At 44.7% G+C, this 24,685-nt stretch overlaps 1 protein-coding gene across 9 annotated transcripts in view; it reads left to right on the top strand.

Moving 5' to 3' along the window:
* Positions 1–24,685, top strand: part of KALRN (kalirin RhoGEF kinase) — a 1,569,312-nt gene that overhangs the window by 1,247,931 nt on the left and 296,696 nt on the right. For all 9 annotated transcript variants that reach the window (XM_085647304.1, XM_085647302.1, XM_085647305.1 and 6 more), the window contains one exon: positions 19,029–19,312. In XM_085647304.1, the coding sequence (XP_085503430.1) occupies positions 19,029–19,312 (284 nt within the window). The remainder of the gene's footprint in view (positions 1–19,028; positions 19,313–24,685) is intronic.

The following is a 24,685-nucleotide window of genomic DNA, read 5'->3' as shown; positions in this document are numbered from 1 at the left end:
AACCTCGGCAAGGAGGGTGAGTGAGGTTCAAGCTCTAAGTTCCAAACCTCCTTTTCTTACATTACATGCTGAAAGGATGGTTCTCAGGACCAGGGCTGCATTCCTGCCAAAGGTTGTTACTCCGTTTCATTTGGGGCAGTCTATTACTCTCCCTGTTTTTTTTATCCACCTCCTCATCCCTCCAAAGAGGAGGAAAGACTCAATCGCCTGGATCCAAAGAGGGCTGTGAGTTTTTATCTGGACAGAACGAAAGACTTTCGTCTGGATGATCAACTCTTCGTTGGCTATGTTGGTCATTCGAAAGGAAGAGCGGTGCACAAGCGCACTTTGTCGAGCTGGATTATCCTTGCCATCAAGATCTGCTAAGCCGTGGCTGGTAAGACTCCTCCTGAGGGTATTAGAGCTCATTCGACTAGAGCAAAATCGTCTACATGTGCTTTGGCCCGGGGAGTTCCTGTGGCAGATATTTGTAAAGCCGCGACTTGGGCCTCCCTCCATACTTTCGCAAAGCATTATTGCTTGGACTCCGAGATGAGGAGGGAGGGCCACTTCGCGCGCTCTGTGTTGCAAGACTTTCTGGTATAGGAAGGTGGACACCCTCCTCCGGGAGTCGGGACTGCTGTGGGAATCTATTCACAAGGTGAGGAATCCACTGGCAGATGTATCCATCAGAAGAACAAGTTACTTACCTTCGGTAACGCTTTTTCTGGTGGATACAGTATCTGCCTGTGGATTCCTCACTGGCCCACCCGCCTCCCCGTTGTCCACCTTGGTATACCTTAAAAGTTGTCTTGCTTGACATGTTATGTTTTCTGGTACATTTGTAGGAAACGCTTGTTTTGTTTAGCTTTCCTTATCTTTGTATGCTATGTATATTTGAATGTATATTGTATACTATGTATACTTTGAGTCTGTCGTTGGTCCACCTGAGCGCCTCGGAGGCACGGAAAAAATGGGTGGAACTGACGTCATCACGCCGACGTGGCTCTTATGGCTCCGGTGACGTCATACGGAGTCGCGAGCGGAGCCGATGTATTATGACGTCGTCCACGTCGGCGTAGAGAGCTGGGGAAAAAGAGTTCTGTGGAATGCTGGCGCAGGGGATATTCACAAGGTGAGGAATCCACAGGCAGATACTGTATCCACCAGAAAAAGCGTTTCCGAAGGAAAGTAACTTGTTCTTTTGTACACAGTTTTACGTGCAAATGGAGATCGAGATATATTTATGACCAAATTTTATTGTTGTAAATAGTGGCACTTTTAGCATTTTTTTTTTTTTTCATTTCTTATTTATGAATGTTTTAATAGCTTTTAAATGCTACCTTTTAGGTCTCATGTTAACATTTGTATATATATTTTTAGCTATAGTACTTTTATGTACATAGTAAATCAAATGTATGCGTATTTGCACAGGGTGAACCTTTTGTTGTAGTGCTCATAATAAAGCGAATGCTATTTAGTATTCTTTCCATGTCTATGAAATGGTTACCTGTTTAAGCACATTAAGCCATGCACTAGCACTTTAAATAGCGGTCAAACCCCAATAAATGCGTTGTGTGATCAAGGCTCAGGTGGGGCTGAAACGCGTAATGGCGGAGATGCAGGGCATTTAAAATAAAACTCACGTTTGCACTATGAACTTTGGGTCTGCGTTCATCCTTTCCGAGAAAAAGTGGATATTTGTGATGAAGTCAGCAATGTGTGTGTGTGTGTGTATGTATATATGTGTGTGTATATATGATCTATATATTCGCAAAACCTCCGTGAGGAAGTAATTGGTCGCACTCCAGCAGTATTCTTCTCAAAGTCTTAATTTATTCTTAACAATTGCTTTTCCACATGAGGAGCTGCATAGCCGCTTCCCATGTGGAAAAGCAATGCCAGGACGCGGGGAACCGGCGGGACTGTGGGGGCATTGGGGACCCCCCCACTGTTCCCAACGGAGAGGGCCAGCCCCGGGGATGGGGTCCCCGGGGCTACAAGTGGCCCGGGAGGGGGGCCACGCAGCCCTCCTCCCCAAAGTTTTAATAAAAATAAATTTAGAAAACCAAGGCCATCCCCGGGGCCATAAGTGGCCTGAGGGGGGCAACGCAGCCCCTCTCCAAAAGAATTCTAACAAAAAAAAGGCCATACCCCGGGGGATGGGGTCCCCAGGCCGATTAAGGCCTCAGGAGGGAGGGGCCACGCAGGCACCTTCCTATTTTTTTTTAGATTAGGGGGCAGGCCCTGGGGGATGGGGTTCCCAGGGCCAATAAATTGGAAAAAGAAGGGGGTATAAAAGACCGGCATCGCGCCGGAGGCCACGCCCCCTCCTTGCAGCACTCGGCTAACGCACCCCCTGGCAAGTTTGCAGATGGGGGATCGAATTCTCCTTGAATACTAGGAGTCCTTGGGGGCCAACTAGCCCACCAGGAACCTCCAGTATGTGCCAGGGGGCTGCGTTGCAGAGAGGTGTTCTGAGGCCAAGCCCATTTTTACACCTCTCTGCAACGCAGCTCTGTGGTACTTAATGGAGGTAGCTTGTGGGCTTGCTGCACCCCAGGGACCCTCAGGATTCAAGGGGAGTTAATCCCCCAACTTAAAACGAGCCACGGGGTGCGTTTGCACAGTGCTAAAGGGAGGGGGTGGGGCCTGAGGTTACATGTGTGCAAACACGCCCTGTGGCGCGTTTTAAGTTGAGGAATTAATTCCTCTTTAATCCTGAGGGTCCCTGGGGGCCAACTAGCCCACCAGGTACCTCCGGTAAGCGCCACGAAGCTGCGTTGCAGAGTGTTGTAAAAAGGGGCATGGCCTCTGAACACCTCTGCAACGTAGCGCTCTGGCGCATACTGGAGGTACCTGGTTGGTTAGTAGGGACCCTCCGGATTGAGAAGGAATTAATTCTCCAACTTAAAACGCGCCACAGGGCGTGTTTGCAGATGTGTCACCTCAGGCCACGCCCCCTTCCGTTACCATTGTGCAAACGCGCCCCATGGCGATTTGTAAGTTGGGGAATTAATTCTCTTTCAATACTGAGGGTCCCTGAGGGCCAACTATCCCAACAGGTATCTCCAGTATGCGCCAGGGAGCTGCGTTGCAGACAGGTGTTCAGAGGCCACGCCCCTTTTTACACCTCTCTGTGGCGCTTACTGGAGGTACCTAGTGGGCTAGTTTGACCCTAGGGACCCTTAGGATTCAAGGGGACTTAATCTCTCAACTTAGAACGGCCACAGGGCGCATTTACAGTGGTGAAGGGAGGGGACTGGGCCTGAGGTGACGTGTGCAAACACGCCCTGTGGCGCGTTTTAACTTGGGGAAATAATTCCCCTTCAATCCTGAGGGACCCTGGGGGCCAACTAGCCCACCAGGTGCTTCCAGTAAACACCACTGTGCTGCGTTGCGGAGAGGTGGTGCAAGCCGTTCCCCTTTTTACACCTCTCTGCAATGGCGCTTACTGGAGGTACCTAGTGGGCTAGTTGGACCCCCAGGGACCCTCAGGATTCATGGGGACTTAATCCCCCAACTTAAAAGGCCCACAGGGCGTGTTTGCACACATGTCACCTCAGGCTCTTCCCCCTCCCTTCACCAGTGTGCAAACGCACCCAATGGTGCGTTTTAAGAGGTAGTTTTAATCCCTCTGCCCTATTATGTACATGGGTTTACAGAGGAGCTCATGCTAATCAAAGGGGTACCCCAACACATAGTGTTCCCTAGTGTATGTAGGTGCTTTCACTGTATTATAAGTGTCTTTTAGCATACCACTGTCTCTAGGCCTGGTTAGTCAGTCAGTACCCGTCTGAAAAAGTTGTGGGCACAGGAGAATTTTGTAACAAGGCCTCTTCCTGCTCTTTTGTTGGTTATTTGTGCAAGTCTTGATTCTTCCTACACTTTCTTAGTCTTTGAGGACTTCTGTTGCTTCTTTCTGCATCTTTTTTTTCTTTTATGCGTTTTTTTCTTCTTTCTTCACATGTCTTAACTCTGTAGGCATAGTTAGAAACTAGCATTTTTAAAAAACCTTTGAAATTCACTTAAAAAACCATAGGTTTCAGTTACATTAAAGTTAGAAATTAGCATTTAAAAAACCTTTGAAATTCACTGAAACAAACATAGGTTTCAGGCACGTTATAGTTAGCTGGACTTTTCACTCGTACAAAACCATTGAAATTCCCCCGTTATAGTTAGCTGAACTAACTATAACTCTCGCGCAATGCACTGCTGATGACGTCACATATTACATCACTCCTGACATGGTCAGTGACATCACTGATGACCTCTCAAATGACATCACTGATGACATCATCCACGTGATGGTGGCAGACCTCCTCTCACCCTAATATAAACTTTGATACACACACTCAAAAATAGAAACTAACATTTTCAAAACAATGGATATACCAATGCCAGTTACAACAACCTATTCAGTAATTCCAAGATCTACATACACATCCACTCATTCACCTACAGTCACTCATGCATGTACTCACTTAACATATGTACACATACACCCTGTTACACACCGCCACTCATCCATAGTTACTCACACACAGTCACACATGCAATCAAAGTATCAAACATCCATTTACTTGCATATACAGTTATACACACACCAGCACACTTACTTCTACAGAAACGTACACATACTTACTCTTTTAAACAATCATTAATACAAACGCATATTCATACAGGAACTCTTTCAATCTCTCACTCTCACATATACTCACTTATATACACCAATAGTCACATATACTAGTTTAAAACATATGTAGTTACTCATAAAGACACTATTGAGACAGTCATTCACTCACTAACACACCCATGCACACACTCATCCACCCACTCATCCACCCATACAGTCCTGCACACATACTGTCTTCAACACATAGTGACGCACTCCTTCATGCATCTATGCACGAAGTAATACCCTCCACTGAACCATACAGACACTCCTACTGATACTCGAAAAACCAAGTAATAACCCATATCGACACTCATGTAGCTACTCACCAACCCATGCAGTCACTTGTACACAGTGAGAGACTGATACAGATATTTATATATTTAAACATTACTCATTAACCCATGTATTCACTAAGGTACAGTTAATCAGTCGTTATACAATCAATTTTACAAAAAAAATCATCCATTTAGACACTTGTATACCCATTTATTCTTCCATCGACCTTGAGATATACATATATAACCTATTTAATTTTCAGAAAACCACATTCACTGGATGTCATCAGTGATGTCACTGACCATGTCATGAGTGATGTAATATGTGACGTCAGCAGTGCATTGCGGGCGCGCGAGATAGTTAGCTGAATTAACTATATCGGGGGAATTTAAATGGTTTTGTACGAGTGAAATGTCCAGCTAACTATAACGCCTCTGAAATCTATGATTTTTTCAGTGTGTGTGTATGTGTGTGTGTGTGTGTATATATGTATGTATAAATATGTGTGTGCATTAATCCGATCACCCCAGGATGGGTTTAGAGTGATGGTCTATATAGCAGCAATTGTAAATGATTACTGCCACATTACGGTGCATTAGTTCCACATAACAGTTAAGAAGTAGCATGCACTTTTACCACCAGCAAAACTAGACCCTTCGACAGGCCATATCCAGGGGAAGAACCCTCCGGCTAAGGTCCAAGAAGTTAAAATAAATGTAAACATTTCAGTCCTGTTGCATTGGAGCTCCCCTCCTTCCCGACATGAACTTAGTAATCAAGGTAACGAAATTCCAAGAGAGCATGATCAGAGAGCTGGGCTCATTATGATTATTGGTTTATTTATTAAAGCGATTAATATAGCATGCGCCTAGCTTTATGGCCTGTGCAGAAATTGCCATGTGATCTCATGACTTCCTATGCATAGATTATGGAGGTTTGCTGCGCACAAAACGTCCTAAAACCAATTCAAAAACTGCCACGCTACACGAGCAGACTATGCCAGTTTATGCAAAGACAGAAAGAACCCTGTAACTGAAGCCGTGAAATGACTATGTGGAAATCCACATACATTCAGAACATTATGCATATGCGAAAGACCTTCTTTGGCGATGTTCAAGTTACCTCAATTTTTTGCCATGCTCTAGAATTCTCAGTGAGTTCGTATGCAGACTATCTATAAAACTAGGTGAGGCTTTGGTCTGGTCTGATTGGCCCTTGACAGGAGGTTTCCAGTTTTGGCCTTCCGGGACCCAAATCGCTGTCTGATCTTCAGGATCACCTATAACTGCATGACTTGCATATGTACATGCATCCTGTGTGAATATCCGGAAAATCCGGAACAGCACTAGCACTTGTGTACCAAGAATGGGCACCTCTGTACTAGACCCCTCCATTTGGGCACCAATAAATAAATCTGCAAGGAACATCAGATGCACCCTTGTCCATTCATTTCGTTGAGACAAAATATGTATCTCCTGCTGGACTATGGCTGGAGGGGAAGCAAGGGTCGACACCCAGTCTGACCTCCGATGAGGACCCCCACCCCAATTGGTCTAGGCCTCACAATTATTCTTCCGTCTCATTGCGCTAAAGATTGCATATCCACAGCCTACATGATCTTGATGGTCAATGGTATTGTATAAAAAATGACTTAAATACTATTCACTAAATGTGAAAGGGTTAGTGGCCGAGAGACGGTCAGTGAGTGGATTGTTAGTGTGTGCAAAGTTTGCTGCAATACCATGTATTTTAACTGTAAAATATAATGTCATTATAAAGCTTTTTTGAGATGTATATAGCTTTTTTTTTTAAATATATTTTGCAGTCATATTTGTAAATTCTAGAAATTTAAGTAGGTGGACATATGAGTTTGCCTAAAATGACACACGTTTGTCAAGTTTGATACCACGAGTAAACTGGGGCCTCATGGTTCCACAGTTGACTATTCTACACTTTCTTGCAAGGGGTTCTGCTTGTGCTGTGTTGGTTTCTGTCCATCCGGCTTCCCCCTGTATTTTTTGTGAAATGTCGTGATCAAAATCTGCATTGTTTGTTGTCTGCGATTTGACTTTAGAACCCTCCTGAGTTTTTTTTTTTTTGTTTTTTTTTTTTTGTTTATATGCTGTGTATAAGGCGTTGTGGGTGTCAGAGCGCTTCACACACAGTGCAAGAACACCAGTGAGCATTTTTAATTCTCCACACCAAATACGTTTAACAATCAAGAAGAAAAATGGATATGGCATGTAAATATATATATTTTTTTTAACTCGCAGATTATAAGAAAGTAAGTCGAGATGTTCAAACAAGATATCTTGAAATAGTATTAAATACTGTTATTTACAGATATCGGTTGAAAACAAACTGTAGTGGAGTTCGTTTTCATCGGTTTGGAACCTTATGGTGGGCGAGAAAGAATAGTTTTCTTTGGGGCACCTTAACTTGCAACATTAAAAATCACAATTTTCAATAAGCGCGCGCCCGTGGAATATAAGATCTGCCCATCTAGGAGTAATACAAAAGATTGACCTTGTGTGCAGCCCTGCTAAGGTTTCAGCAGCAACCTTGCCACCAATCCTAATTAAAAAGAATAATAATAAAATAAAGATGTGCTTTGGTTGTGTTCTTGGTTCAGTCTGTCTTGACCAGAACGTGCTTTTCTTATTTGTAAGCCATTGCATTTTCCACATTTGCAAAGAAAACCATTGGTTTCCAGAGCACTCAAGGTAATTGGGGAAGTCCTAGCAACACATGGGGCCGTGGGGAGTTCCCTGCAATGTAATTATAGCGTTCTGTGCTCAGGACTGCATTGAGAGTGCTGAAACGTGCTTTGTCTTCCGAAGAAAAGGGCTCTTTGAATCCCTGCGCTTGACAGCAGCCAGTTCAGTGTAGTTGGTCTTCCATATACGGTGCCGCGGCCAGTAGTGGGTCCTCGGTGGCAATCAAACCAAGCAGTCCTGAAGATAAGGGGTTGCAAGTCACGACACCAACCATAGCCCCAGCCTGCAGCCACACTAGCACTGTAGCTCAAAAGGCTGTTCACAAACATTATTTCACCTGTTGAGTGCTGATGGCTGCATTCTGCACCTGCATGGGCAGCAAGCATTCTTCCAGGGCCTGAAAAATGACTGTAGTACTAAACCAAAGGTGAGGATCGCTCAGACCGTGCCCCGCCGCAGCCCACTATTCTGATTTTGAAACTCCATATATCACATGGCTCCAGGTCTTACCCCAAGAACTCAACATTTATCCTGTCCGGTTGTACAGTGTATGCGATAATTCCGCCTTTTACTGCGAGCTTTTTACATGTTGATGGTGTGTTTTAATTGCTGAGCGTGAAAACCCCCCAAATCTTCCCACCACATCGTTTTACTCTTTGCCTCTTCGCAGTCTCTCCGATCTTCCCTGTTGGCTCACCATAGCTCCCACCTTATGATCCCTCGTCCTTCCCCAGTCAGAACACGAGTCAACATTTTGGGCTAGCATTTACTACCACAATCAGATGATGTCGCGCGACACCAATACCTGATGTATGCCCGACCACAGACTAGGGCGACCCCTATATTAAGGTCCCCATTCCAGTGCTGAGTTTTTTTTTTTTTTAAAGATAAATTTTGTGTCAACAGCTGTGCATATACTGGTGTGACAAGGTTTCTTAGTTGAAGCAGTATATTGCAGTAATACATCTATGATGTCGACATCCATTCCATTGAAATATAAAAAAAAATTAGAAAATCCCCACATTTAAAGATTTAACATGTTGTTTCATCTCCATATAGTATTTTGTGTAGACCTCCACTGGCCGTCATGACACATCCGTTACTGAACTTCGAAGTAATAAGTGGTTCTGGGACCTTAAAATGCACTAGGATACGTAATCTTTATTGGTGTTTTTCAATGATTCCTTCACTTACATCCTCCAACAGTTACTCTCATCTCTCCATAGTTCCTCTCTCTCCTGTATTAAATTTTTGTAGCGCCTCTCGTTCCAGTGTAGAGAGAGACTCTTTCTCTCCACAAAGGGGACTACAAGGTGTGGGATTCACTTGTATTCCATACTGGTGGGCATCTTTTAAGAGTCCTTGATCTGGCGGAAAGCACAGTCAGGATTCAGAACATAACTCAGTGGTTAGAGTTAACTTTACAAATATAAATGTATTTCTACCCAAACAAACCCTATTTTAGCAAAATTACATAACTTCCTAACCTACATTATGATTGAAATTTATAAATTGCACTGTAACAAAAGGGTCTCTGTGACAAAAGCAGTAACCCACTGACCTATGCACATAAAATACTGTTCTGGTATATGCATAGTACACGTTGTTTGCAGCAGGCATATTAACCCTCTGTGCTACCTTAGATGAGTCAAAACTGCTACTAGAAAACTCCGATATCTACCCTGCAGGTACATTAATCACCAGAGTTATCTTGGCACTTTATTGTTGCCCGAATATTGTTGGATACACAAGGAACACTAAATCTCTTCCCCCCCCCCCCCCCCCCCCCCCCCCCCCCCCCCCAACAGCTCCCCTTTCCAGCCTACCAGGGAAACGCCCAATTCCCGTTACGACCAATCCGACCAGGGCCGCCTTTAGGGCGGTGCGACAGGTGCTGGCTTCCTGGGGGCGCCGTGTTTCAAAAGTTTATTAAGCTTTTGAAGCATCTGCTGCAGCGTTTCTTTCCCCTGGCAGGCAATTACCAGGCCTCACATAAATGTCAAGAAAACTCGTTTGATTAATTATCTTCCTGGAGAGAGATCAGCGTTTTGTAAAGTTGAGGTTTTGACTTGGGTGAAGTTAGTGCAGAAGGTTAATATGCCTGCTGCAAAGAACGTGTACCAAGTAGATTACAGAGTGCGTATGATGTAAACAGATCAGCAGGTTACTGCTTTCAAAAGAGACATTTTTTTGTTACTTGCAATTTATAACTTAAAGTCCTAATATAGAATAGTGAGCTATTAACTTTCATCCCAGAACTGCATACACACTGCAAAGTATACATTATTAGTACATTGATTAATGTTACAAAAAGGGTTAATTTGGCTAGAAATCGATTCTTATTATCAAAGACAACTCCCAACTATGCTGTTTCTTTTTCGACTCTGCGTTTGTGCTTCTCCACACCAAGCACTCTTAAACTATACTGCCTACCAGTATGGATGACATGTGACTCCTACACTTTCAGTCCTTTGGCTTATGTAACATTTCCCATGCACTGATTTACACACGTATGATTGATTGTCTCTGTGTAATGTGTGTGTGATGCAAAGTGCTCGGACACCCTACACTGGTATGAGTGGCGCTATATAGCTAATTCAATGCATCAGAGTGTGTGGTTATGGTGACTTGGTCACTGTTAAAGGGTGCTAGTGAGAGAATCCGTGGTGCAGGTGGTCATTGGGTGGGCGCCAACAAACATTGCCGAACAGGGGGCCACCGGCCCTGAATCCAGCCTTTCCCGTGTGACATCGGCAGTCCGTTATGATTGCCTGGGTAGCCCTGTTATCCCATTTGTAAGGGCACCATGGGTCCAGCTCCCAATGTTTCCGAGGAAAGAGGCCTTCCTCTTTCGGGGAATTGGTATACAATACCAAGCCGGTACAGCCAGAGGAGACACGGGTCCTACATGTTGCAGAAAACAGTACAAATGTATGCCGGGCCTCTAGGTTGTCAGCCTGCATGGCAAAGCATCCTGGTAAACAAAGGGTAAATAAACCAAACTGGTTCCTGGATGTAGACACAAGGACTGAAGAAGCAGTGTCTCTCAGCGCCATAACGTAAACGAACAAAAGATTTAAATCAAAGAAAACCGGTAAATAAATAATACTTGACTAGATACAGCACATCGCCCAATGCTGTACGAGAAATATGACTTCCGGGTAAAAGGCCAGGTCAGGTGGAAGGGCGAGGCACTAACAGGGTTAGGTTTAAAGGGTTAGCTGTGTTGTCCGTTGTGTATACATGACGCGCCCTCAGCCAGTAAAGCGCTTCTTCCATCCCCCCCCCCTAACCCCGCGCCCTTCACCACGCTCCACTGCAGAGCGAGCTGACGCTTTTGGACACGCCGCGTCACTTTCAGTGCACTTGTCCTTCCCAAGCTGTCCCAGCCGGGTCTTGACCCTGCCTATAAATGTCAAAGCGGGTCGTTGCACTGGGCCTTTCCCAGCATGCAAGCCACGCGCTCCTCTTGTAGCGCGTGGCTCACCAAGCAGCCCTGCCCTTTGTTGCAGAGACATGGGGGTGAGCCAGCGAGCACCGATGCTGCCACACCGCCCGCTGCACGCTTAGCTGAGCACACCACGACCGTAGCACCCGGAATGAGTAAATCCATGCGGTCTGCCTCGGCCAGCAGGCGTATGGCCTCTTGCACTTGCAATTCCTCCATAACACCCATCACTCCTTGAGCTATAGTCGCTCTTAAAAAAATTGAAAATGCTACCAACTAAGCAGTGACAGCCACTGTGTCACCTACAAAATGGTGAGTAGCCCTATAAAATGCATGGTTATTTAATGGGCTTACAGCCCAGCCCAAAAGCAACCCGATGTAGTCCAGGCTGCACCATGTCCCAAACTCCCCAGAGGGGCACAGCGCCCTGCGGTCGGCTGCCCCCACAAGGCCCTGCTGAACCTGGTACACAAAACCCAGTAGTTCATGTCCACAGGAGCCACCCAGGCTACCATATAATTACTCGAACCACAAGAATGACGTCCGATGCTGAGGTCGGCTCAACTGTTGCCGAATCGTGCCTCTTCCCTCCCTACGAGGCCACAGGAAGTCGGCTGGAATACCTGTGCTTGTGACATGCATGCCTCTGGGGTGGGGTTTTCCTTTCTGTTGGACGTCTCCCTGTGCGCACCATCGTTAGTTTCTTTCTGTTCACTTTGCAGGGGTGTAGTGCTGTACTTTGACTTAAAGTTGGACCTTTATCGGGACTGATGACTGCCACTTGTGCTAGGTCATAGAGGCCTTCATCTTGTTAGTTGCTGCTAAAACATAATGCAACATAAATATATCGGCTTCTTGGAAGTAAATAATGACTTGCTCAGATCTTTGAGCGACTGATTCTCGAATCTCAAACTTTGCCACACCTTTGATGGGAACACCTATGTGCGTGTGGTAGCACATACAGCTTTCATGCGCTCTCTGGGTGTGGGTTTTATTCTTCACCGTCAGCTTGGTGAATGTCAAGTGGATAGAATGGTGAATGCACACGCTTCCTTTGTTCCTGAGGTGCGGGATTCACATTTACACCAAACTACTGCGAGGAACTGGAAGGTGATAGTGAAAAGACTTTATGGAAGCAGCAAATACTCTTCTGGGAGCACGCTCACTTTTTAGCATTTCTAAGAAAATATTTGTATGTTGGAGTCCGTGAATCCGGTTAGTGAACTGGCACAAGAAGAATTCATGCACAGTAATGCATTAGCATTCACAGACACCTGACTTCAAATGTTACCAATTGCAAATTTTTGCTGCGAGTTCTGGTGCAAACATTTCCAGACCCTGGGCACAATGAGTTTTTTTTCTGGTTAAGCACTCCCTTTCAACCAAGATGGTTGTTGAGATCATTTCTTGGGGACTGTTGCGTCTAGTGTGGCATCTGTATGAGCTGCTCACGATTGGGGTAATGTAGTTCCTCACACCTGTAGAAGAAAAGCAAAAAATCGCATATGATGCTGTTGGTGTGCTTAGTTTAAATGTATAGCAACAGCAAGCAGAAGTGTTTCACTGACTAGCAAGACAAGTAATCTTTCTTAGAAGTCCTTTATAATGTATTTATTATATAAAAAGCTTATTTTTTCTTGCAATATACATTTTGTCGAGGCCTTATTTTAGTTGATACGTATATCTATTCAAATTTGTTTACAGAAATACATGTTTTCAAGTCTAGTTTAAGATTTAAATTTGAACCTGGTTTAAATTGGCATTGACTTCCCCTCCAATCCTGTATGTAGTGCTTCTATTTGTCAATCTGTATTTGTGATTTTAAGGTTCAGTCACACATTTGAACTAATTGTTAAAAATTGTATATCGTAAACTGTGAAACTAAGCCGCCTTGTTGGTACTTTCTAATTTTAACCCTATTTTTTATCTTCTTTTTGTTTTTTGTCTGGTGTCATTTGTGTATTATTTGGAACATAATATTATCTGGTTCTACCAGTCTTGTCTTTCATTTTCCTTTTCTTGCTCACGGCGCTATGGCTTATCAATAGTTATCAGCTTTTTAGCCACACTTAAATTTGTCTAAATATTACACGTAATTACACGCAATATCTTATGGTTAAATTCTATACTTTTCTGCTGATGTGCAAAGTGGGCAAATACATGCTGCACCCTACACCTTCTGTCTCTTTATTTCTCACACAACACATAACAAGCATTTGCAATGCTATAGATCTCGCATGTACAAGAGTTTGCGCTAGTGGCATTGTGACTGACATTGCCAATAGCTTAAACTCTAGCAAATACAAGATCTATAGCATTGCAAATGCTATTTTTGGAAAAGCGCCCCATGCTGTGCTTTCCCGTTGACGGCTCGTCTAAAGAAAGGGGCGCGGCCGCCATTAAAGTGAAAGCTTGGTACGGGGCACTTAACAAAAAAGAAGAATTTGTTTGTCAACTTGACAAACATATGCTTTTTTGGTACAAGTGTCATTGGCGGAGAGTGGGCAGAGCTTCAAGTCCATACCTGAATACAGTATCCCTCGCAGACCAGCGCATGCGCTCCCCAGGCTCGACCTAAAAATGAGTCCCACTGCCCAAAAATGAATAGGGGTGCCCACCTCCAGCACAAATTAAGCACTGAAGAGAGCTGGATCTAGTATATGTCAGTTGTTGCCTTACATATTTTGATCGTACCACCCAAGATCATAGCTGAGAACACCGAAATAAAATGTTTAGAAATTAAAGCGGTGTCCTTTTTTTCTAGGACTCTATTTCGGTAATTCATGTACCCTGTTTTTCATTCCATGCGCCTTCTGTTATTCCATTTTCAGTTTAACCAGAACATTTTTCCTTCGAAGTGATTTGAGTTTAGTGTATGAAAATCTCACCGAAGTCCTTGTGCTGGCCCAGTTTCCGCTTATCTCAAATAAATAAATCCAGAAGTGTCGCCTCGCACGCTGCATTCCTGCACCTTTGGACTCTGTCTCAGCCAGTCTTATCAGCAGTCGTGTGTTTTCACTGTTGGTCCAGGCGTGGCAACTGCTTCTGGCCGACTGACCTGTGTGCAAGTGAGGATCTCTGAACGTGAGAAATGTGGAAATCTTGCATTTTAGTAAGCCAGGATTATAACCTGTAGCCTTTTCCAAATTAGTTCCCAGAAGGAAAACATGGGCTGTGTACATTGCTTAGAAACGTGACCTGAAAACCTTACTGACCTTGCAATTCTGCTGACCTTGTACTCGCTGATTAAGTATGGTTTATAGAAGAACATGACACACCATCCTGGAATCTGTCTCAAGGGGCAGTCTGGCGAAAGATAGCCACGTGCAAGCCTTTATTCATAGACCACTTCATATGTTATACCAGGCTCTGGTATTTAGGTTGTGAAATTCTTTTGAATATGTTTGTTTCACAGTTTATGAAAGGACCACAACAGACATCTGTATATGTCTTTTTGATATTGGGATTGTGACCAATAAGAAAGATAATTTACTCTCCTGATTTCTTATTTGGAGCTGGATTTGACATTAAAACCCTTTCTACGGGGGTCATTTAGAGTCTGGTGTAGAAAACGTGCAAAATACATAAAGATACAAAAATGTATAGAATACATTTAGCCAAGTGCTACTGCTCAGATATGAAGTTCCTGGGGTGCTGTTTTCTGCTAGGTGTGATATCACCTGATTCTTTAAGTATAAAGGGGTATATGTTTCGGTGGGATGACCACCTTCTGGGGTAAATGGACACAATCTTTTATTTATTTTTTATTAGTAGCAAATATGAATTGGCGTTTAACATCAATTTGAGTAACTTGTCCTTCTCATACCGCCTCAGAGCGCAGCCTCTGTAACAAGATAAATGTGCTTTGGAAATCCATTTATTCTTCTTCTGGTTGTTTATAAGTAAATAAGCCAAAAAAACCAAAACTGATTTGCCAAGGAGCCAAAGGTTTCCATATACTACATTCTGTTTAAAAAAGGATTTCCAGATTCCGAGCCTCAGCATTATTTTTAAAATAACCTGCACCACCCACGTTTTTTTCCTCCTTAGTCTCACTAAGCCCCTCGCTTCACTCCCAGTTTTTGCCCTCAGAATTAAAAAGAGCAAATCGGGAGGATTCCTACATTACTACATACAGACTTCGATTTTATTGTCCTAGAAGTCCTCCACTCAAGAAGTTTAGACTTATAAAAAATTGGAATCTTTTCCAGAGTTTTGGCATGGAATGTTACGAGCTCAAAATGTTAAGTGGAGGCTTGTCTTCCCATTACCAACGTTATCAACTCTTCTTGATTGGGGAGCGGGGCCTGGAGATACTGGGGCTTACTTTGGGTCACAGTGAGACTTTGACAACTGTGCAACTTGTTTTAAGTGTTGTGTATTCTACCAGGACAAACAGACCACAGTTTCTCAGGTGACTTCCTGATTATGTAGCTGTTCCTGAGCAAAATCTAACCTTTTTCTTTTCACTCTTGCTCCCTCTATTTTCTCTTGGTTTCCGGCACCCAAGTTGTGTCTTTTGGTAGTTATGGTTTTCTGTCACTCTTACACTGAAACAGAAACCTATGTAATATACTTGTGTGAGCTCTTCATCCATCGGTCTGTTGTCATTCACATTTATCTTCTCTCCTTTACAGCATGGGGCGATGGGTCAGGACACTTTAGCTATTGGCATAAACCATGATGGCATTCTGCTCTTTCACAAGGAATATATCCACACACACAGTAGTTCACTTCGTTGCCAGGAATTACCACAGCTATGTTCGTTTTTTGTGATTTTAAAAAATATATATTTTTGGTCTTGGCTCATGTTTTTTTTTATTCAGAATTGACAAACCCGGTTTACAAAAATAAAGTTTTACAAAAGTTATGACAAAAAAGCAGGCATTGAAAAAGCAAAAATACTAGCAGCCAAAGCAAGATCTGTTGTCTTTGCCAGTGTTTGTTTAAAATAGGGGGGAAAAGGGTTGGGAAAGAAATATATGCCTCACTTTTATCTATGCATTGTCTAACTTGCACACCTTATGAAACCAAACATTTGTTTTGGTTATTGTTCATATCAAATGCCATCACCTTCTTTATAGAAAATCCATTAGGAAAGGGTGAATCATTTCAACATGGCTTTGTAATGTACTGCAACCAAGTACACACTTTACAGATGATTTCGCCACTGCCTATTTACCATTTATGCAGGCTACAGACCCCCTTCCCATATATGCCTAGTGCTGAATTGCAGACACTTTCAAGTGGTGTCCTTGTGAACTAATCTTCTTGGAGATGCAAAGCTTGATAAGTCCTTATTTCCTTTTGTGTGATTACACGCTTCACACTGAATGTTCATTCTCTCAAAACTGAGAGGCACACAAAGTGCAATCGCAGATCCTCAGGAGACAAACTCGAAACCAGATGTCAATGGAAGCTGTTGTTCTCCAGAGTGACCTTCAGCTTGAAACCATTTTAAGTTGGCTGGCATTGAAAGCAACAATTTTCTATTTTTACTTGCTAAGTGCCACTTCTAACATGCACGCAGGTGGCAGAGATACAAGTGCACTCATTGAATTGAAGGCACACTACAATTTGTTTTTCAGTTGAGTTAATTTGACCCCTGCCTTTAGTAAACTGAACCACTGATTAATTGAAAACCTCGCCAACAACGTTGAGTTCTAAGCCCTACTGATGCAGAGTTTTACGTGTTATAATCCTTTGGCTATCAATATATGTTGATGATTTGTTACTCTGGGTTTGGGCTGCAGGGGAAGGTGTTTGTTATATGTTTTAGGGCCTGTGAATCAGCTAATCAATTGCCAATCATTTGTTTGACCAGGCCATAATGGAGCGGGAAATGCTTAACTTTGAACTTATTTTTTAAACTGGTGTTGTGGTCTGACCTTTTACTGACATAAGTTGTTTGTGGCAAACGTGTTATTTCTCTGAAAACATCTTCACGTCTAGGTTGAGTGTATCTCTGATACTTGTATTCGTGGATGGTCATATTGGGGAATTTTTTCATGTTTCTGAGTTCGGGCAGGGTGATTTAAAGTTTGGCACCCAGGCATGAAAAGCAGGCACCGCATTAGTTTGTGTCACTGGGAGCTGGGATGGTTGCTTGCTTGAAACAGCTGGGACGTTTCTGTTGTGGGGAGAATACATCACCTCTGAAATTTAGTATCCGTGGATGGAGCTGCATTGTGGAAGGCTTGGTGCACTCTCCCTTGTATGTCATCATTTGTTAGAGTATTATGTCCGTCTACGGTTTAGTGGTTCTTACGAATCTTGTTTTAGGCTTTCTAATTTCATGGAATGGGCAGTTTTAAGTTAAATACCGATGCTGTTTAGGGGGGTATTAACAAAGTCATATTCAAAATATCTTTAAAACGTACACCTAGTTAAGTATAAGTTATTGGATAATGCAGTCTTAATCGAGAAAAGCTGCCCTAAGACACAGAGAGGCTATATAGACAAAATACTTTAATTATTCGGTTTGAAAGATGCACATGTTTTAAAATTATTATAAGAATTGAAACGAGTAACCAGCCATAAACAAAAATGTTTTTTAGCGTCCCCTACTAGAAAGGGATGAAGGGACTGAACTTTTCATGTGTGCTGATTACGACAAGTGGTTTTCCCAAGGACGTCCAGTGTGAGCTGACAGACTGTAGAACTTAGAGGATAACATGACGAAGAAAGTTTATAGGTTAACGGGCTAAGTATTTTTTCCCATTGCTCTGGATAATTGTAAAACAAAAAGGCAGTTTTTATTCTATCCAGATTCCGGGGTTGCAGTAGTTTGCTGCGGAGAGTGGCTGTCTTCCTCATTGCAGATGGAATGCCCTGACTCCTACATGAGATATACTTGGGGGTGAGGAGGGCAGGACAGATTCGCCGTATGGTGGTAGCAACCGACTAACCCCCGTTTGCATAGCCCAATTTTCCTCTATCGCAGTAAAAGCGAGATGGGTATAAAGCTTGCTAGGGACTTTTTCCTGTGACCCTTAAGGCTGTGCTCCCCTTGAATGGATTCCTCTTCCTAATTAGCTAAATAATGGTCCTTTGCCTCTCTTCATTTAGACAGAGTGCATATTATACATAAAGCTAATATACCAAACTGAGCAATAAATAGCTCATGGGTGAGAAGATATTATTCACTAGCTTTTTTTATTTAACCAAGGTGAGTGAAGTACTATTTCATAAAGTGCATCCTGTACAAAGGTGAATTTGGTTTTAGGTGACAGCATTTTTAAACTCGTTCTGTGCATATCTGTCTCAGAATTGTGAAACATTTTGTCTAATGTTTTGGAATGTGGAAGTCTTTGAACGTCATGCTTTGGATGGAAAGTCATTTGTATCTTGTGTAGCAATCGAGTTTAAATGTCATGTCAAGAAAAGGCAATCTTGTGTTGTATTGTTGGGGAAGACATCACATACTATGTCTGGGAGATGAATTCTATTCCGTCATTTGTGGAAGTAGATTTCTTCAGTTGAAGTGGAAGCCTTCATTTGTCACACATGGTCGTGAACTCTCAACATGTCATGCCTATACGTGGAAATGTGAATTTTCAGAAGTCTTGGCGTTTCAAATTTTACTTTAAAAGTCTTGGTGTGTCGGAGGCGGGAAGTCTTTCTGTCGTGCCTGGAAGAACATGTCTTATTATTGTGTACTCTCTTGAACCGGAAGTGTTTGAATGTCTTGTGTGATGCTGTAGACTTCAATGAGTCAGACCTGGAAGTGAAAGTTTTTCTGTGTCAGGTCACAGGTGCTGGTGTCCTTTGTGAAGGTGGGAGTTTTGGTGGCGTAGTGTTAGCAGTGAAAGTGGTAGTATGTCATGTCTCATCAGGGAAAATATTGAGTCATGTCTACAAATATAAAGGCCAGGGTGTAAAAGCTAGAAGTGGATCTCTTGACCATAACAATTATTTTTTTTTTTTGCAGACACATATTCAAACTCGAACAGTGAAAATGGAGGCAAGTCTGAATCAGTGGCAAACTTACAATCTCAGCAATCATTGAACTCCATTCAGAGCTCACCAGGGCCGAAGCGGTCCACCAACACCCTCAAAAAGTGGCTGACCAGTCCAGTGCGCAGGCTCAACAGCGGAAAGGCCGAAAGCAACATGAAAAAGCCAAAGAAAGGACGGGAAGGACGTAAGAGCTTTGACCCGGGGTCACCGAAGCCTGGAGATGACTCTACTCCTCAAGGAGACAGCGCAGATGAGGTATTAATTTTTTTATTGCCATAAAATCGAATGTTATAATTTGATCTTCAAAAGTAGTGAAGAAGCACTATCAGTGTGCAGAACAATTCTGAATAATGGCACGTGTGAAGATGTTAAAGTGTTCCATTCTGATAAACTACTCAATGAAATATGTTTCAGACTCAACTCTCACTTTTAGGTTATGGTGCTAAGCTAGAACTGTCCAAATTAAATCGCAGCCTCATGTATCTGTATTACATCTTGTGCAGGTTTTTCATAGAAAAGTAACATTATACTTTGGGCAAACATGAAAGAAAAAAACAGAAGCATATTGAATTGTTGGGCCAGTATCATTTTTGGGAATTCCTTTAAATGTGCCCGGTCACATTTCTATCTACTTTTTCGAAATATATTAAGGGGCTCACATGCTATGCATTCCGCCATCTAGTGGTTAGGTCTGGAATTGTCTTTTTATTTTTTCTTGTGGGAGTCGTCGACCACTTTTGGGTGGTATGTCCATCCCCCATGTGACGTCATACGGTGCCCTGGATGTTCCTGTTCATTGTTGCCATTTTCAGATCTTTTTTCAGCCATACGGACTGGAAGCAATGGAGGAGCTCTGAAAGTTTTTCAGGATATTTTAGTTTTTTTTAAAATAGAAAATCGACCAATTTTCTGAAGACTGCGAGAGGTACAACAAGAGGGGGAGACCTTTCTCTCCATGGGGGACTCCACCAGTACTAGCCACGTGGTCAGAGAATAAAGGCAGGTAGGGGTCATGGAAAACACCCCCTTTATGTTCTGCCCCGACTGCCACCACAAGTTTGCACAGAGACCCCTAGAAGGTCTGACCTATGTTACACAAAGCATCATCGAGATGAGGACTAGAAGGGCTGTGCTGCGTTTATACCTAAGACCCTAAAGGTACTTTGACGACAGAGGCTGGAACACTACACCACCATGGCCAGCACTCGGAGATGCAGGTTTTATTGAAGGATCGAGATAACTAGCCAGCAACGATGACGAGAACGTTGAGGAAGCCTAGACAGCTCATGGCAAAGAGTTTGGATGCCAAATTTATTTCCATAGCCTGTCTAAAGATCATTATACTGTGGTATGAATTGGCAAATGTTACTTATTACGCCCTTGTATCTACAAAGCGGACTTTGTTACTGTTGAATTAATGTTGTCGGAGTTTTCACAATGGTAAGAAGGATTAGGACACTTTCCCTAGCTTTGATGAAAACAAGAGCTGATGTTGGCAGCTACATTCAATGAACTGAATCTATGTCCATAATCATACACGTCATACTGTTTGTTTTCTATGTACTTTTCAAGCCACACTGCTATTGACAAGGGTGTGTCAACCTTTTGAAGGAAAATGCATTCATTGTTGTCAACAATGCTGCTGTAGGCTGCAGAGGCAACTTTCTCACAAAATGAAATATTCTGACATAAGCAGTGTTATCTTTTGAGTTCAGAAGGACACGTTGTTTAATGTAGGATTTCCGAATCCTTCAGTTGTCTCAAGAGTGCACACTTGTTGGTCTACATCTAATGACAAATGGTCTAATGCTCACAGCGCTAAACCTCTAAGAAAGTACATGAAACTAACAGACCATTTATTACAGACCCAACAAAGATGTCAAAAAATGTCTCTTCCTACACTTTTACTTTCAGGTGTAAAGGTATCCCGTATGCTGTGCACAAGTGAATGCTTTCACTTAGAACTCTAATAACATGCCATAATCTTGTGGTTCACTGTTAAAGCGGTGCATTACATACTTACCTTTTACCATTTTCTTGCAGTGGACTCACTATTTTGGGACATTACTCCTGCTTTCCCTTCTCGGACTGCCATTAATCATCCAGCAATCCAATCATCTGTTCTCCCCTGTCGTTCTCTCCCTTCACTCATTCATTCCCAATCCCCACCCACTTGTGTCCTGCCTGTATGACTTTAAATTCCCCTTTTATTTCCATCCACCATACCTTCTGATTCTGTCTATTCCTATTCTGGTAACTCTCTGCGCATTTTCTGCTATCTCATCCTACCATTGATTTCCATTTTCTTTTCAATCCCACATTCATTCCCTTTTATATTTCGACACTCATGTAACTTCCATTTCCACATGAATTCCCAACCTCATGCTCATTCCCCCATTCTATCAATTACTGCCTCTATATCGCTCCATCTCAGCGGGCGATCATACCTCCCTTTTTGATGTCCTTGCCCCTTAAGGAGTTCGAGATCCTCTGTTTACAGCATGTGTTATCGTCGATCACCTGCTGGGTAATACTTTCGGCATATACTCGTTGCTACTTATATCTGAAAGAGACAGTTATGCATTCCTCACCTTAGAATTACCCCCAGGCGTCAGACTGGATCCGGAGAATTCTTTCCATAGCATTACCTCTGCGCATCCATAGGTGGCGTCGGTCGACTCCGCGTTGGTGTCGTGGTCGCTGGAATGACGTCGCGACATCTACTTAGACGCCACCCTCGCTGACGTCAGTTCTTTCTTTTTCTCAGCCAGCCAGCGCAGATCCGGAGAGAGCGGTACCTCGAGTCACTTTTTTACTCCGTTTTTGAGACTTTTGTCAACACCTTTTTGAGTTGATCGAGTCCTGGTGCACAGAGGGATGTCACATCGGACGGCTTCAAGGCTTGCGACTCCTGTCGCAAATTGATGTTGGTAATGGACCCACTTCTCGTGTGCCTTTGGTGTCTGGAGCTCGACCATGACCCAAAGTTGTTCTCAGACTACCGGGTCATGAACCCGAAGTCTTTGCGGGAGCGGTCCCGAAGCTTCTCGAGGCTAGGCAGTCCGCTCCACGCTGTTTGAGGTCCCGGTCGAGAAGGAGGTCATGGGACTGGTCACGGAGCCATCTCCACCACCCTTTGTCATCAGGTAAGTCAACACAGATGGCGAAGAAGCATCATTGCTCTTCGTGTTCTCCCCTTTGGCCGACGTGACGCGGGAAGCGGAAGGTAGTTGTCCGGCTCCGGTCGCGGAGCCTGTTGGGTCTACTCCGGCCATCCCTCCCTTTCCGAGAGCCGGAGCGAGCCCTGCCCAGCTTTGCAACTTTTACGAAGCCTTACATTCCATCTTCGGGCAGCCTTACTCTGCCAGCGCTCCCTCGGGTCCCGTGGACTCGGTTGGGGGCTCTAGGCCTTCAATGCCGGCGGCTTCGGCTCTGGCACCACAGGGCCCCCAAGGATCCAGGCCTGGATCCTGATCGGGCCATTCGACCTCGTGACACCTCCGGTGCCGAATCCACCGCCACCTCCCTGCATCCTCCGACGCCGGTTGTGTCAATGAGGACACGGTGGCGGACCGACATCGTTCGAATTCCGTACCTGCACTGGACGGTACTTTTGTACCCCTGTTTTACCCTGATGTTTCCTACCGCCCTACGTGGCTACCAGGAGAGGGTGAAGAGGACTGGAAGGGGTCTGGGAACCCTCTTGCAGACCAGTTAGAGGAACCAGACTGGAGAGAGGAGTTGGGTGATGCCAGTGGTCTTGGCTCCTCCCCAGACCTTGGCATGCTTTCTCCACCTACCGTAGCTACGGAGTAGGGTGCATCTTACGCATTGGTGTTGTGTAGGGAGGCCGAGGCCTTAAACCGTGAGCTTCCTACGGTGGCAGTCAGGACTTGCCTCTTGGTGCTTCAGCCGGCAGCAACCTCTTCTTAGCCCCTGCTGCCATTCAACAAGGCCCTTACAGACATACTTTTGGGCACTTGGTCCAAGCCCAACATAGGGGCTCCTGTGGATAGGATGATTGCCCTACCCCACCGCCTGGCTCCGAGCGACCCCATTTTCCTCTCACCACCCCACCCCTGAGAGCTTGGTAGTCCAAGCCTCGACTTCTAAGGGCGCATTCCCTACCACACCACCTGATCGGGAAACCAAGAAGCTGGACCACCTTGGGAAGATGTTTTCTTCCTCCAGCTTGGGACTGCGGTTGCTGAACACCACATGTCTATTGGGCTGGTACTCCCACTCTGTGTGGGACATGGTTGCGCTGGTGCTACCACAGTGCCTGCAGGAGGCCCGGTCCGTGCTGTCAGGTGCAGTTGCCGAAGGGAGAGACGCAGTAAAGTTCGCCATCAAAAGTGGTCTGGACACTGCCGACTCACTCGGCAGGGCGAATTCCACGTCGGTAGCCCTTAGACGCTATGCCTTGTTGAGGTCTACTGTCTTCTTGGGTGATGTCCAAGCTACCATTTTGGACATGCCCTTTGATGGGGGTCGCTTGTTTGGCAACCAGGCGGGCAACGTGCTTGAGCGCTTCCAAGGCTACGGCCAGGTCCTTGGGCCTCGCATCCACCTCCCTTCCAGCGCAGTCTGCCTTTCTTCCCTTTTTGTGGCTACGGAAGGGGTGCCCCGCCACGATCCACCCAGAGCCACAGGCCTGCACAAGCTGTCCAGCCTCTGCGCACCCAGGGACGTGGGACCTAGCGTTGTGGGTCTGGGGGCCAGCAGGCGGGATAGTCCACCAGCGGCCCCCTCTGTAGCAGGCTCCCAGCCCTTCTAGTCCGACCTTTCAGGGCCATCTTTTGCCAGTGGGTGGCAGGATTCGCCATCACCTCCCCCACTGGCTCAACATCACGTCGGACAGGTGGGATTTTCAGATAGTCCGAAGGGGCTACTCCCTCCCCTTCGAGACTACCCTTCCATCCATGCCACCTCAGACCCATCGAATGTCGTAGGATCACTTGGCCCTTCTCGAACAGGAAGTTACGTCTCTCTTAGCCAACGGAGCCATCAAGCGCGTTCCTGCTCCAAATGTAGGTTGTGGGTATTATTCTCGCTACTTTCTGGTACCCAAGAAAGACTAGGCCTGTGTCTTATCTTGGACCTCCGGAACGTCAATCGCTTCTTTGAGAAGTTCAAAATGCTGACCCATGCTCAGGTCCTATCTGCTCTCGACCCAGGAGATTAGATGGTAATGTTGGACTTGCAGGATGCTTATTTTCTCATCCCCCTCCTGCCGGCCCATCGGTGTTTACCTACGGTTCACGGTAGGCCACGAGCACTTTCAGTTTACCGTGCTTCGCTTCGGCCTTATCAGCGCCCCTTGGGTGTTTATGAAAGTGATGGCGGTGGTCGCAGCTCATCTGCGTAGATCAGGGCGTTCAGTCTTCCCCTATCTCGATGACCTGGCTGTTGAAGGCGGGCTCGCCCCCAGTCTATCGTCTTCCCCCTCCAGAATACGGCTGACCTCCAGCATTCGCTGGGGTTCACCATCAATGTGCCGAAGTCGCACCGGATTCCCCCTCAGAAGCTCCTTTTCATCAGAGCAGTTATAGACACAGCGCACTTTCAGGCTTATCCTCTCGAGCAGCGAGTCTGGGATATGATTCCGATCTTTCAGCCTCTCTTCTG

The sequence above is a fragment of the Triturus cristatus genome, chromosome 3_2 (genome assembly GCF_964204655.1).
Source record: "Triturus cristatus chromosome 3_2, aTriCri1.1, whole genome shotgun sequence".
NCBI classification, from domain to species: domain Eukaryota; kingdom Metazoa; phylum Chordata; class Amphibia; order Caudata; family Salamandridae; genus Triturus; species Triturus cristatus.
The sequence above is the reverse complement of the archived record's forward strand: the minus strand, read 5'-3'. Positions and strand labels throughout refer to the sequence as shown.